Source organism: Hermetia illucens, chromosome 4 (genome assembly GCF_905115235.1).
Source record: "Hermetia illucens chromosome 4, iHerIll2.2.curated.20191125, whole genome shotgun sequence".
NCBI lineage: Eukaryota > Metazoa > Arthropoda > Insecta > Diptera > Stratiomyidae > Hermetia > Hermetia illucens.
This window is the reverse complement of record NC_051852.1, coordinates 166,839,603-166,853,518: the sequence shown is the minus strand read 5'-3', so window position 1 is coordinate 166,853,518 and position 13,916 is coordinate 166,839,603. Positions and strand designations below refer to the sequence as shown.

Sequence of the window (13,916 nt, the reverse complement as noted above, 5' to 3'; positions counted from 1 at the left end):
TTCAGTTAGTGCAGATCTGCTACTTCCACTCGTATGGAAAGCTTGGGAATCCGAGACCTTCCCCAGGGCGTGACAGAAGGGGCTGATGGTTAAGATTCGAAAAAAGGCCTCCGTTTTGAATGCGACATTGCAATGATAAAACAAATACGAACGTAAGATTGAGTCCTACTTAAGGAGAGGATCTACACTTGAGAGACAAAATCATGCGTATTTTTTGAAAAGATATCGACACAAACTTTTTTTTGTTGAAAGGCAAGGAAAAACGGTATAAAACTTGATTGGGGAACTTACACATTAATCTACTATGCCAGGGCCGTAAAACTCACCGTCCTCGTTCCGAATTTTCCCCAGGTTGGTCAGACTCCTCTCCTTCTGTTCAATCCGAGCCCTTTTTGCTGCATCACTGACTCTGCGCTCGGAGCGATCTATGCGGTTCTCATCGAGTCGAGTGGTCGACGTTTCAGCATAAGTTCCCAAGGTGGTCCCCAGGACTTTCATGGTTGTAGAATCGATGAAAATCGTTCGTTGAAGATCATCACCGCCAAAAAAGTCGAAACTTTGATTACCTGCCTCCCCGAATGCAAATGTTTGGAACACAAACTCCAAATACAGCCATTGAGTAACTCATTGTTATTTTGGGTATGGGCGCCTAAGCATCTTTCTAGTAAATCATCTGATGAGAGACTTTGATAAATCGGTTTCAGTTGTTTGACGATTGAGGGATTTATTGGCGTTCTGTCATGCTTGAAAGTCTCCAAAGTTCCCTTGGCCTCGGCCTGACGCCACGTGCACCAACTATCTTTGCCGGGGGCATTTGGAGTGTTGCGAATTTTTATCTGATGAAGAGCTTTTTGATTGCTACACGATTGACAAAAACTAGATTTGACAAGCATGTCAAAAACTTTCCCGCTGTAACTCCCAATAATCGTAGCGACGTCAAACAATGATGTAAAACCTCGTTTTTTTCCAAGAGCCGAAACGGTAAGGTCTACGACCACGTTCCCGTACGCCATCCACCGAGGGTGTCCGATGAATAGAGATTTCACTGTATTGTTGTAAGCTCAGATATAGGTCGTGTTCGCTATTAGACCGGCTCTCCCGTGGCCTTCACTGGTTCTGTGGTCTTTTTCACCTCCGTACCCCAGAAGGGGTCTTTACTGCTACTGTTAGTTTCTCGATGCCGGAGGTGGCATCACCCATGGCGCTTTCTTCCAAGTTTGCTCTGTTCATTAAGGTGGAATCGAAACATCGTTTTGCCCCTTTCGTCACATGGGTTTATGGATACTCTCTCTTAGAACCGCAACTAAGTCCAATTCTCTCAATTGAATGTCTTCCGATTGTTCCTCCTTAATTAATTTGATTTCATATTCTCTTTTATTTCAGATGGTTCAAGCATATCTCTGATGCTGCCGAACAGTATAAGCCACGATCAAAAAGCAGTCACGATGTGGCTGAAGATCCAGCCAGCGCAACTTTACCTCATTCCAATACAAAAGAATCTCTCGAAAGCGCTACAGATCGACTACCAACTGAGACACCAACACCAGATATTGCAAATGTCTCACGGCAGGCTGCCGATCAACAGAGTGCAACGCGAAGCAATAATGACAATGTTACCGACCCGGGAACTGAACCCAACACAAAAGAAAGCCAAAGGGACTCTCAGAAGCTTAGCAATGACAAAAACAGTGACAAAGAAACCACCACTGCAACCGACAAAAACTCACAAACAGAGCAAGCTAATAAAAAATGTGATAGTAGTAGCACCCTCTATTCAAATAATTCTAACAACACAAGGACGTTGACACAACATTGCGCTCTGTTAGAACCAAGTGAGATTCAGATCAGCATAAGTCCGGCGCATACAGCTGAACCAGTACTGACCAATAGTGAACGTTTGCGACGACTTGACGACAAGATACGATCAGATCTACTGGAGAAGGAGCGTATCATCTGTGACATGTTTCGAGTACCACATGAGCATTTTGCAGCGATTGTTGACATTGCTAGCCAACCAGAAGCTCCGAAAGATACTTCGAATATCGCATTGGCCGCCTTTGCCCACGTGCAGACCCTCACCGAACTGGTGAATCAGTTCATGAAGATAACACCCGAACAGGAGATATCAGCAGTCTCGACAGCCGTATGTGATCGATGCTACCTGCGTACAGCACGAGGGGCCTCCCCTATGCCACCAGCTGTAAACGTAGTTGACTCGACAACCGCAATAACCACCAACTTAGTCTCTCCAACACAAGCTGAATGTGATGTTTATGATGACAAAATAATTCAAGAAGATGATGGTTATTGCCAAATAGATGAATTACGTTTGCCATCAATCGGCGCTACCATGGCGGCAAGTCAACCAATTCCGGTAGCAAGTAGCAGTGACTCGAGTACATCAGATGCTACCCCAACTGTAAGTAGTGTAGAATCGAAGGAAGTGAATACGAATGCACAGCAAAGTGGAGTTGGTTCTGGAAAGGACGCCTCCGAACAAATGGAAAAAAGCGCTACGAAGAAAATCGATGTGGCATCTGAGGTACCGTCAGAAGGTATTCAGAAGGAACAGTCGAAGGTATCAGATAACTCTTCTGTCAGTGAAGATATTTTACAACATGATGACCACGACACGACGGTAAGTTTGTGCTCCCTGTGTGAGTGTTGTACGACGGTGTAAAATGTAATGCATGTCAGTAGCTTGGATGCGTTGTTCGATCGTAAAATCCAGTCGCCGTCGACAATTTTATTGCGCCTTGATTATCGCAATAAATCATCCCATCTGACAATCCTGGGAATTCTAATACGTTGAGGAGACTTCTCAAGTACATCGACTCCTTCGTCGCCTCAGTTAGTGGCTTGTATTCTGCCTCTATCATCGATAACGCCACAGTTCTCTGTTTCCTGGACTTCCAGCTGATCGCGGCTCCTCTCAGTGTGAATGCGTATCCTGTGTACGACTTCGAATTTGTGGGATCATTTCCCCGGTCTGCGTCGGCATATCCGACTAACTTGTTCATTGGTCCTTCGGAAATAAGTGCCAGATCCGGTGTTCCTTTTGGATATCTGAGCACTATCTTTATCGCGCCCCAGTCGCTCATCACGCTTACACTGTGCGCGATATCCGGTCTCATTGCTACGGCTAAATACATTAGTGATCCCACTAGCTCTCGGTAGTGTGGATCCTTCGACGGTTTCGTCGGGTTTGTGGCTACTTTCAACCTTGATGTTGGACTTCCTAGTGTATTTTGCGGTGTGCATGTGATCATGCCGAATTTTTTCAGAAGTTTTTCGAAATATTTTTCTCTCACACGTCCGTTTTCTTGCTTAATTTCAATCCCAAGGCAATATTTCGCCTCACCCAAGTCCTTTATCTGGAACTCTCGCTTTAGTCCCTTCTTCAATTCCTTGATCAACTCTTCGTTGTTTAACGTTACTAATAAATCATCCACGTAGACTGCCAACAATAAAATTCCTCGTCCATGTCTGATATTGTGGGTTTTAATCCCAATTTTCTGAGGACTGCGCTTATTCGCTCGTACCACTTTTCCCCGGATTGTTTTCATCCGTAAATCGCCTTGCGTAGCCTGCACGCTTGATTTCCCTCTGCAAGGTTCTTCTGCATTTTCGCTGCGTTCGGTAGAATCGGCGAGTCTCATCGCTCGCTGCCTATTATATGCTCCAGAGCTTCTTTCAGTGTCTCTGGAACTTCCATATATAGCTCCTCGTCGACTTCCCCATGGAGATATGCTGTTTCCACATCCATCTGGCGCAATTTCGCTTCCATTCCAATGGACAATGCCGCCAGCAATCTAATGGTTTCCAGTCTTGCCGCTGGTTGCGTAAAGCCCCTGACCACTATATTAGACGATGACGGCTTTGCGGTTTCTTACTAGGGCAGAGGCAAATCGTTAGACGCTGCCTCCCCTCTGCCCTGGGAGCAGCATGTCTGAGGCAGCTCGCAGAGGTTAAGTGCTCTTTTATATAATTCACAAAACACAACATGACTACGAATTATATTGAAAGCAAATCCGCCTTATTGACCAGAGTTGAAAATATTTTTTTTTGAAGAATTGTGGGGTCCTAAGTCCGCATGAATTTAATGCCGGACCGGACCAAATGGAGAGTAATTCACTCCCTCTTTTTTTTTTCCACGGACCCCTCGTTTAAGGCTTAGCACCCAAACTTTCAAAATATTATTTCAACGTGTCTCACTTGCCCGAATGTCTATCGGGATCATTCCCACAATAACACACGCTGCGTCGCTTGATATTGTTCTGAAGGCGCTGCACAGCCTCACCCTCCTCCGATTACTCTCACACGCTAGTGCTTCCTGCCAAACTGGTGCCGCGTATAATAGCGTGAAGCGAATCACTCTGGCCACAAGTATTCTGCGACTGTATCTTGGACCTCCAATGTTAGGCATCATCCACGCTAATAATACGCTGGTATTTGCCGCTTTCTCACATGCATAGTCCAGGTGTGTCTTGAAATTGATGTTAGCGTCAATCATCACCCCTAGGTATTTGATAACCAGTTTCGAAGTGATGATGTGGCCACCAACACGAATATTAACCGTATTTCTCTTCCTACGGTTGGTAATCCAGACCGCCTCCGTCTTTAGTCCCGCAAGGTCAAGTTGAACCATCTCCAGCCACACTTTTATGGCGCTAATGGTTTCAACGTCTTCAGATTGTTTCGTGACAACAACCACAGCTAGATCATCTGCGAAACCGATTATCGTGGCCTTCTTTGGAACAGGAAGGACAAGGAGCCCCATTGGACATGACGTTCAACAGGAGAGGACCTAACATTGAGCCCTGTGGTTCTCCTGCGGTAACGGTGTACTGCTTGAATCCCTCATCCGTGTCGTACCAAAGTGTCCTCTCCGAAAGGTAACTATCGAGTAGCTTAGTCAAATAACTAGGGACACCCGTTTTAGCCAGTGAGCTTTTTATCCATTCCCAACTAGCGGAATTAAACACATTTTTGATGTACAACGTCACCACGGCACAGCATTTTTTAGACAACATCGCGTTTTGAGCCAGCTTCAAAACAACGTCTATCACGTGATGATGGGTGCCCTGGGTGCTTATTCGGCTCCAGGAGCAAAACTAGTTTTTGCCTCTTCCACTGGTCAGGGAAAACTCCTTCTACCATGCATGTTTCAAAAACGCTGATAAACCAGTCAGTTTGTCTGGTCTTAACAGCGAGTTTAAGAGCTCTATTGGGAACAGCATCCAGACCGGGTGCTTTGTTATCACCAATTCTCCGGCAAATTTGCGTAAGTTCTTCCTCAGTTACCGCAGGTATGGTGTAGACGTCCAATGCTTGCTTATGTTGTTTGGGCTCCCCTTTATCCGGGGGGAAGAACGCCTTCACGATATCGAGCAGAAGATGCGGGCAGGTTAGTTGTGGTGTTTGCCCTCTCATCTTCTTCATAATCATCCTGTACGCTGGTCCCCCAGAGGCTTGAGTCTGCTTTTGGGCAAAGTTCCTTGAAGCATTCTCGCTTGCTGGTCCGTATAGCGTCGAAGTCCGGTCTTCCTCTATATCGTTGGCAGATCCTTCTAGCTCGAAAACATGCATTCCGCAACTCCGCGATCTCTTCATTCCACCAATAGTTTGAGTGCTTTTTTGCGACGACCCGCCGCCTGGGCATAGCAGCGTCGCAGCTCTCGTCATGCGTTCCATCATTTGCGCTACCTTTTCTATAGCCGCACCACCGGGATTGTGGTCTCCCAATAGCATCTGCCGACAGTCGGCGCCCTTTTTCCCCTTGCGAAGAATACATTCAGACTCAGCCTTGCACTCCCTGAACATATGACCTCTCCCACATTTTCTGCAATTTTTTGACTTGTCACGGTCACTGGTCCATTTCGCCGCTATCTGCCCAAATTCCACGCATCTAAAGCATCCCTGAGTAGGCAAACGACCCAACCTATTTTTATTTTACCAGTCGCCTGCAGTTTGAACGCTGCTTCAGCTGGTAAGCTTACAGTTGCCGTTTGCGTGTCCTCGTATGCCTTCCTCAATCCCCTGATTGTAGAATCTTGCAAGCCAAGTGGTCCGAACTGCTTTTCTAAGGCGTCGCCGATATCCTTCTTGGTCGTGATTCCATCAATGTCCTTACGTTGTATAACAATCTCCTGCTTTCTACCCGTACTTGTGCTTCTTCTCCACCTTTCCGAGGAAATTTTCTATCGTTTTTCCCGGAGACTTCTTCAGCTCCAACATCAAATCTCCTTTATGGGAACGTCTGATTCGACTGACGTTTTCTCCAAGGTCCATCAACTCAAGATCGGATTTGACGTTCCTGAGGATATCGGCATAAGTGATATCATCTTTTATGGAGATGATAATTAACTCGGGCCGTAATCTTCTTTTATGTGTCGCATTTTTCTTTTCGCCAAACTTGGTCCATGCTTCCTTGGTTCATTTTTGGGGCTTTGCCTCCTTTGGGTCGATTAGGGGTAGGTAGGTAGGTATCAGTGGCCGCTCCGAGCAGCCCAATTAGCGCTTTGGTGCGCCGTTTTAATGCCACAAACTCCTAAGATCGGGACTGTTGTTATAGGAACAGGGAAGCAGAGTCCAGCTGGCTTGGATCTTCAGAGCCAGCCGACCCTGCAGCTAGAATTCTCACTGAGGTCCCCAAAGAATGGTTTATCAAGCGTCCGCACCCTGACTCGAGCCAGAGCTGGGCAATCGCAGAGAAAGTGCATGAGGGTTTCCCTTCCTTCTCCGCAGCTTCGGTAATGCGAGTTGTAGGGTAAGCCGAGCCCAGCGGCATGGTCCCCTATGGGCCAGTGCCCCGTGCAGACCGCCGTAATCTTGAATGCATTTGCACGCGTCTGGGACAGGAACTCTCGTAATCGGGCTATGTTATAAGCGGGCCAAATTCTCCTTGACTTGGCACAGCTTGTAAGCCTTCGCCATCTCAGGCCCGCGGCTGCTAGGTAGTGCGAGTAGAATCGGCCCCCGACAGCCGCCAGCGGAACACCGACTGTATTCCCCGAGTGACTGCCAAGAGCAGAGCCTTGCCTGGTCAATCCGTCAGCCCGCTCATTTCCCTCTATGTTCCTATGCCCGGGAACCCAGAGGAGAGTGATCTTGAGCGTGCCGCCCCCAGATGGTTGAGCGCGTCTTTGCACTTCCCCACCAACCGGGAAGATGTCGTCGTTGAGTACAAAGCCTTGATGGCCGCTTGGCTGTCGGTCAGAATGGCTATGTTACGCTTGGGACTCGAATCACGCTCCAGCCATCGACAGACTTCCAATATCGCCAGTACTTCCGCCTGGAATACACTGGTGAAACCTGGGAGACCATACGACTTGGATACACCATGTGTATTCGAGAAAACCCCCGGGCCGACTCCATAGGCCATCTTTGATCCGTCCGTAAAGAATACCGTGTCATAGTCTTGCAACACGCCGCCGGTCTTCCACTTTGCCCTGGTTGGAAGGTCCACAGCAAAGTTTCTCGTGAAGTTCAGCTTGCGTGTGACATAGTCCGTGGGGGATGCCCAGATTTCTCGAGGTATTTCATCTGGGATGTTGCTGTGGCCGTAGGACTTCGCTGCCCAGCATCCGGACTCACGTAGTCTGACGGCACTGCACGCTGCAACATATTTGATGTGGAGGTCTAGGGGGAGGAGATGCAGGAGTACATTGAGAGCATCTGCCGGGCAGAACTGCAGAGCCCCCGTAGCACCTGCGCACGCGGTTCTTTGAATCCTATTAAGCTTTGTTCTATTGTATTTCTTCTTCAAAGCCTGCCACCATACAATAGAGCCGTACGTTAGGATCGGGCGCACTACAGCGGTGTACATCCAGAGAACCATCCTCGGCCGGAGACCCCATTTCTTGGCAAAGGTTCTCTTACAGGCATAGAAGGCTATACAGGCCTTCTTAACCCTCAGTTCTATGTTCAACCTCCAATTTAGCTTAGGATCCAGGATTACACCCAGATACTTTACATTAGAGGAAAGAACCAATCTTTGTTCATTCAGCCGTGGTAGATGGAATTCAGGTATCCTTGTCTTGGTGGTGAACAGCATCAGTTGCGTTTTGGTTGGGTTTATGCTGAGTCCGCATCTTGCGGCCCACAGGCACACCTTTCGCAACGCTCCTTCCATGATGTCGCTCATAATGAACAGAAACATCCCTGATACTAATATCACCAAGTCGTCGGCATACGCCACCACCTTCACCCCGCTACTGTCCAATGTACGTAAAATTTTGTCAATTACTATTAACCAGAGCACCGGTGAGATGGCACCACCCTGGGGCACACAGCTCTGGTCAAGTGGCTGCCTCCCAGATCGGACTGGATTATCCTGGTACTCAGCATGGATATAATCCAATGCGTGAGATACCCCTCCAATCCAATACCGGTCAATTGTCGGTCGATTGGAGTCGCCGCCGCAGTTTCCACGATTTTGGCAACTTTGTTTGCCTTCCTCTTTGCCGATGAGAGGCCTTTTCGCGTCCTGTGAGGATCCGAAAGAATCGTTCGCGACCTCCCTACTCCTCTTTTCAAGCTTACCGCCCTTTGGATTTTGAGGGGGTGTCACTTGTGTTGCCTGGGTGACGCTTGATTTCTTCGAGGCACTTCTTTCGCACGTCCCTATTTATTAGTATTCCGGGAGCTTCCCTAATTTCGTTCCTTCATCAACGTTGATTTCGGAGGAGATCGCAGGATCGTCGAGCTCCTCCTAAATGGATCAAACACTAAGTCCTGCGGCATGTTCCGACCAGGTGCAGGCATCTTTTCGTGTATTTGAGAGGCCTGTCTGTCTGTTTGTTTGTCTGTCACACCCGATTTATTCCGAAACCGCTGGACTGATTGTCACGAAAATTGGTGAGAGCGTGTGATCTGTTGTCCCCTTTACATACAGCAAGCGGCGCCATTTTGTGGTAAGTTAGAGGAGGGAAGATTGACGACGAGAAGAAAGAACGCGCACAATCAGGGTGTGGTAGGAACGTTGGGATAATTCTTACAAGGGAGGGGACAATCAGGCTTATTTTAAATATCCAGCTTTGGGTTATGCACAGCCATGGAGATGTCCACTATCACTCTGCCCAGTTTGAAGCTCGGCATGGTGGATACCGTAGGCACTTACATCGTCTTGGACATGACGATTCTCTTTTTCGTCTTAATTGTCTAAACGAATACGAGGACCTTGAGCACATACTCTTCGTATGCCCGAGATTTACAAATGACCGGGGGCGACTTCAACATCTCTTGACAAGGCCCTTACAAGTGGAGACGATCATTCCGCAATTGCTCGAATTCCAAGAAGTGTGGAATACATTAAGTGGCACTATAAGCTGTATTCGGGAGGAGCTTCAAAGGTTAAAACCCTTACAAAACGTAGCAGAGAGAGAACAATTCTCACTATAGGAGTAAGCCGGTAGGACTTTAACTCGCCCCACGATGTAATGTCTCCAGATAATTCCTTGGGCATAGCGGGTGAGAAGAGGTAGTTTTAGTGGGTTGAAGTCCTACACTATGGCTTTCAATACTTTCCACCTCTATAAAAAAACAGAAAGACAGACAGAGAGACAGACGGACAGACATCGAAGCTTATGGTGCAGAGGCTCAAAACCCCAGTATCGGCGGCTTTTGGGAGTGAGCAAGCGGGCTCCCGGACGTCGATATCCCTTAACCGCAATGCTCGTCAACTATGAGGTCTCCACCAATATTAAAACCGATAAATAATAAGGTACAGGTAAGGTCAGTAAACGCCAAAAGTGAAGGAACGTATAAAAGGAGTAACCCTGTCGGGGCTCATAGAGAGCTATGCCAACAGTGTCACAAGCGACCCAAATAACACCTAACCGCACTGCAATCGAAAAAGAAGGGGATCCTCTAAATAATCAGCATGCGCCTAAGAGAAAAAAGGCGGACAGGCAATTCTGAAAACCAGCACTAATGGTTCAGAAGGAGGAAAGCATATAGCAATTGTAAGAAGGTTGGCCAGCGTTGCGAAGCCCAAGAAAAACGAAAAACGGACTAAAGTTACCAACAAAAAACCGAAAGGAAAGCAAGTCAATTCCTCCAGAGGCGGTTGTTTTCTCCAGTAAGGGCAATCTGCTCTATGTGCAGATACTCATAAAGGTCAAAGCTGATCCTGACCTAAGGGTGTTAAAAACTCACTTGGGGAGAATGAGGCAGTGCATGCCCAAAAACATGAGATCTACATACAATGTAAGGATCTCGATAAAGTGACATCGAAAGTTGTGGGTTTACGAAAAATCTATGACGGTACCTAAACGGCCACAATACGAGTACCAGCGGAAGCAGCGCAGAAGTTGCTGGCGGCCGGAAAAGTTCGGATTGGATGGCGTGTTTGTGTTTAAGAGAACAGACATCACTGAAGAGGTGGTTTAAATGTCTCATGTTTGGGCACTTTGCGAAGGAGCCACAATGCAAACATCCATCATGTCCGAAACCATGTGAATGGAGGGTTCACATTTTTTTTTTCATAAAATGTGGCCATGTGGGGTATCAAAATGAAAGGGCTCAATTAGTACTTTTCGAAACTGGTTCCATATTTGATATCGAGTGAAACGTAGGGTAGTGGGGGCTCAAAATATGACCCCCAAAGAGTGTAACAGGTCTCGTTCTCAGAACCTATCCAATCGAGTGTGAGTGGTACGACGGACGGTGTAAAATGTAATGCATGTCAGTAGCTTGTATGCGCGATGTGGATGCACCGTAATCGTCTAATATATGTGTGTACATGTGAACATTACTGTATCTCCAACACTTCATTTATTTGTTAATTCAAACATTTTTTTTTTTTTTGATAGACTTCATCCACGAAGTGCCCGATCGATAAGAACGACGCATCACAAAGCGTTAAATGTCAATTTGTAACTGGCGTCAATGAACTTAGTCAAAGCTGTGGACCGAATCGTTTCTCTCATGCGCATTCATTAGGACCCTCAGTGCCTTGCCATGTTATAAGTGGCATCGTGACCGCCCTGAGCTCTCAAATATCATTATTATTGGTGAGTATTGAACTGTGAAAAGGGTTCAATTTTGATGTTTAATGTGTTCATGTTTAACTTTTTCATGCAGCCTAAAATAAATGAACGCGATATCGAACGAGAACGATTACGCCGAGAGAATCAAAATCTACGAGAGTTACTCAATTCAATGCATGCGCGCCAGCGAGTTGAAGAAGAAAAGGTATGTATTGACTCAGTTTTTTTATGGGCTGGGTGTATTCCTTGTTGCGAATTGTAGAATTTAAGGAGAGGCTTCATTGTACATGTTTCATTAAACTTGACTTCATTCATGCCATTCCGACCTACCCTAGAGCCTTTATCAAATCCAAAAGCAGTCTAAGGTCTTTTCTCGTTCCCAGGAAACTCCAGAAAATATAAAAAGTGCCGACAATCCTCCTACCTGAATGCCAGAGAATCCAATTCGCCCGCGGGACGTCGTTAAGAATTAATTAAATACTAACAGGATATAATCACACCATTCATTAGCCAAAAAAAAAATTATTGTGTCTTTCATTATATACACTTGAACCCACGTATACACCAATGCGCAATGCGATCTATTATCTACGTACTGTTAAGAGCACAGATTTTTTGATTTTTCAGCAGCGGAAGTTTGTGTGGTCCTTTTGGCAACATTGACCTGACCCTAGCTGAAGCGCTTAACAATTAACTTTGATATCATCGGTCAATTTTTTTATCGGAGAAAAGTTCGTTTTGTTTTGAGAGAAAGTACTGAATATTACTGAATTCATACGGCAAAGTTTTTAAGTATGAATGTGGCCTCGAACTGTTTATTATGAAATTTTATACAAAAGGCATGTAAATAAATAATGTAATCTTTTGTAACGGTTCCTTTTATATATCGAACCAATTAGGAATGCAATTATTGTTTAGGCTTCACTTGTAAAAAAAAAACGCGCGTATTCGAGAGGAAAGAAACATTAAAATGTAGATAACGCTGAAACAATAAACTTGATTTAAGCATTAAAATGTTAACAAACACCACGTATTACACGACATAGTAAAGATGATGTAACAATTTGAAATATTAACTGTGGAACCAATGAGCCTACGTTCATAAAGATTGGTTAGAATAGAGAAATGGTAGAAATCTGTTGATTATCACTCCTCCTTTTGCCACACTCAGATGCAGTTAGATGAAGCGTATTGAACTGTGCGGTTGTCCCGCTGTTCGGTGTACGCAAAGGCAGTCTGCCCAATGCAAAGCTACAAACTCCTCCTCTGCATACTTGCCACATGTGCAAGGCCCAATGGAAGGAGCCATCTGCAGCTAGTTGGGAGCTTTGTTGCGAGTTCGTTTCTAATTACCATCTCCGCTAGGTTGATATTTCATAATTTATGAATACCGAAGTTATTAATTTATTTACTAGGAAGACATGTAGGACTTAAGAGAATAAATTATACGACAAACAAATTTTATTGGAATCAAAGATTATTTTTTTTCTGACAGCAACGTAAAGTATGATTTGTTTTTAATCAAAAGATGGAAAAGAGAATATTTATACGACGAATTTTGTTTCTGTTCAATTTTTTTTTAATTTTATTATTGAATAAATGTTTATATTAAATCAAATCCGTAACGTTACATTAAGGAGAACATATATTAAAAACGTAAGAAGGGACTACTACGACATGGACGTGACTATAGATTTCTAGCATCAGAGAAATGAACAAAAACGATTAGTTCTTCCCGAGCGAAGATCTTATGAAACAAAATTCATATCCGCAATATTATGCAAACATTCAAATAATTTATATAATGAATAAAATACTAAATCATAAACAGAGTATTGTGTTTTATTTGATCTATAGAAGTTATCACCTTTAAATCCTATACTTCCCCATGGTTTATATCATTGTTCAGTTGTAGTTAACATCGAAATAAATAAAATTGTTCCCAATACTTGTTTTCTACTTACTAAATTCACTTCCGTCTCATTCCACTCTCCCCACGGAACTCCTATAAAGTATTGCGTCGCGGGGCTGGATTAGCTTTCAACTACAGCTCAGTATGGTTCTCTCCCTTTCTTGTTTTCGCCGATGTGTCTAAACTGTTGATGAATAACTTGGAGTTCTTTTGCAACCTCGTTCCCAGCATCAACTCTACAATATTTTCGGGTGTTAAGTGCCTGTATGCGACCGTAATGTTGCATTCTCAAAGGACACGGGCACGCGCGGAGACTTATCATGAACTCCGGCGAGCGGAGAAGCGACTTCACAGACGGAAAAAGGAAGCCTGGGAGAACCAACAAGTCTGTGAACTAGAAAAGTACAGGGAGCAACCGCACCAGGCGCGGAAGTTTTACCAACAAGTCAACAGGATGAAGCCTTACACACCTAGATGTTCATCCGAGACAAAGAGGGAAATCTGATTTCCGACAGAATGGACATATTGAAGCGATGGGTTGAGTACTTTGATGAACTACTGAACAACCAGAACATCGGCGAGTTGGAGGCCCAGCCAACTGAAGACGACGGACAAATACCAAGTATAGAAGAAACAGTCCGTGCAATTCATCGGCTTAAAAATCATAAGTCGCCAGGAGCGGATAGAATTACAGCTTTCTTCTTTCTTTTTCTTCAGCCTTTGTCCCGTTCACAAGCGGGGTCGGCTCGTCGTGATCGGCTTCACCATTTGGCTCTAACGAATGCCTGATCTGGGGGCAATCTCGAGGCTTTCAAATCCCCATCCAGCGTACCAAGCCACCGTTACTTAGGTCTGCCTTTTGGTCGTTTACCAGCGACTTCGATGTTCAGACCAATCTTGGCAAGTGAATTTTCGTTTGCACGAATTGCGTGACCATACCATCGAAGACGCCTCTCTCGCAACTTTTCTACGATCGGTGCAACCCCATAACGATCGCGGATATCTTCATTTCG

General features: G+C 45.3%; 1 protein-coding gene across 8 annotated transcripts in view; it reads left to right on the top strand.

Annotated features, from left to right (window-relative positions):
* The window catches only part of LOC119655610 (rho guanine nucleotide exchange factor 11), a 181,848-nt gene extending 169,025 nt beyond the window's left edge, over positions 1-12,823 (top strand). For all 8 annotated transcript variants that reach the window (XM_038061576.1, XM_038061578.1, XM_038061573.1 and 5 more), the window contains 4 exons: positions 1,384-2,638; positions 10,815-11,015; positions 11,086-11,196; positions 11,375-12,823. In XM_038061576.1, the coding sequence (XP_037917504.1) occupies positions 1,384-2,638; positions 10,815-11,015; positions 11,086-11,196; positions 11,375-11,419 (1,612 nt within the window). In that variant the 3' untranslated portion in view covers positions 11,420-12,823. The remainder of the gene's footprint in view (positions 1-1,383; positions 2,639-10,814; positions 11,016-11,085; positions 11,197-11,374) is intronic.
* The last annotated feature ends 1,093 nt before the right edge of the window (positions 12,824-13,916 follow it).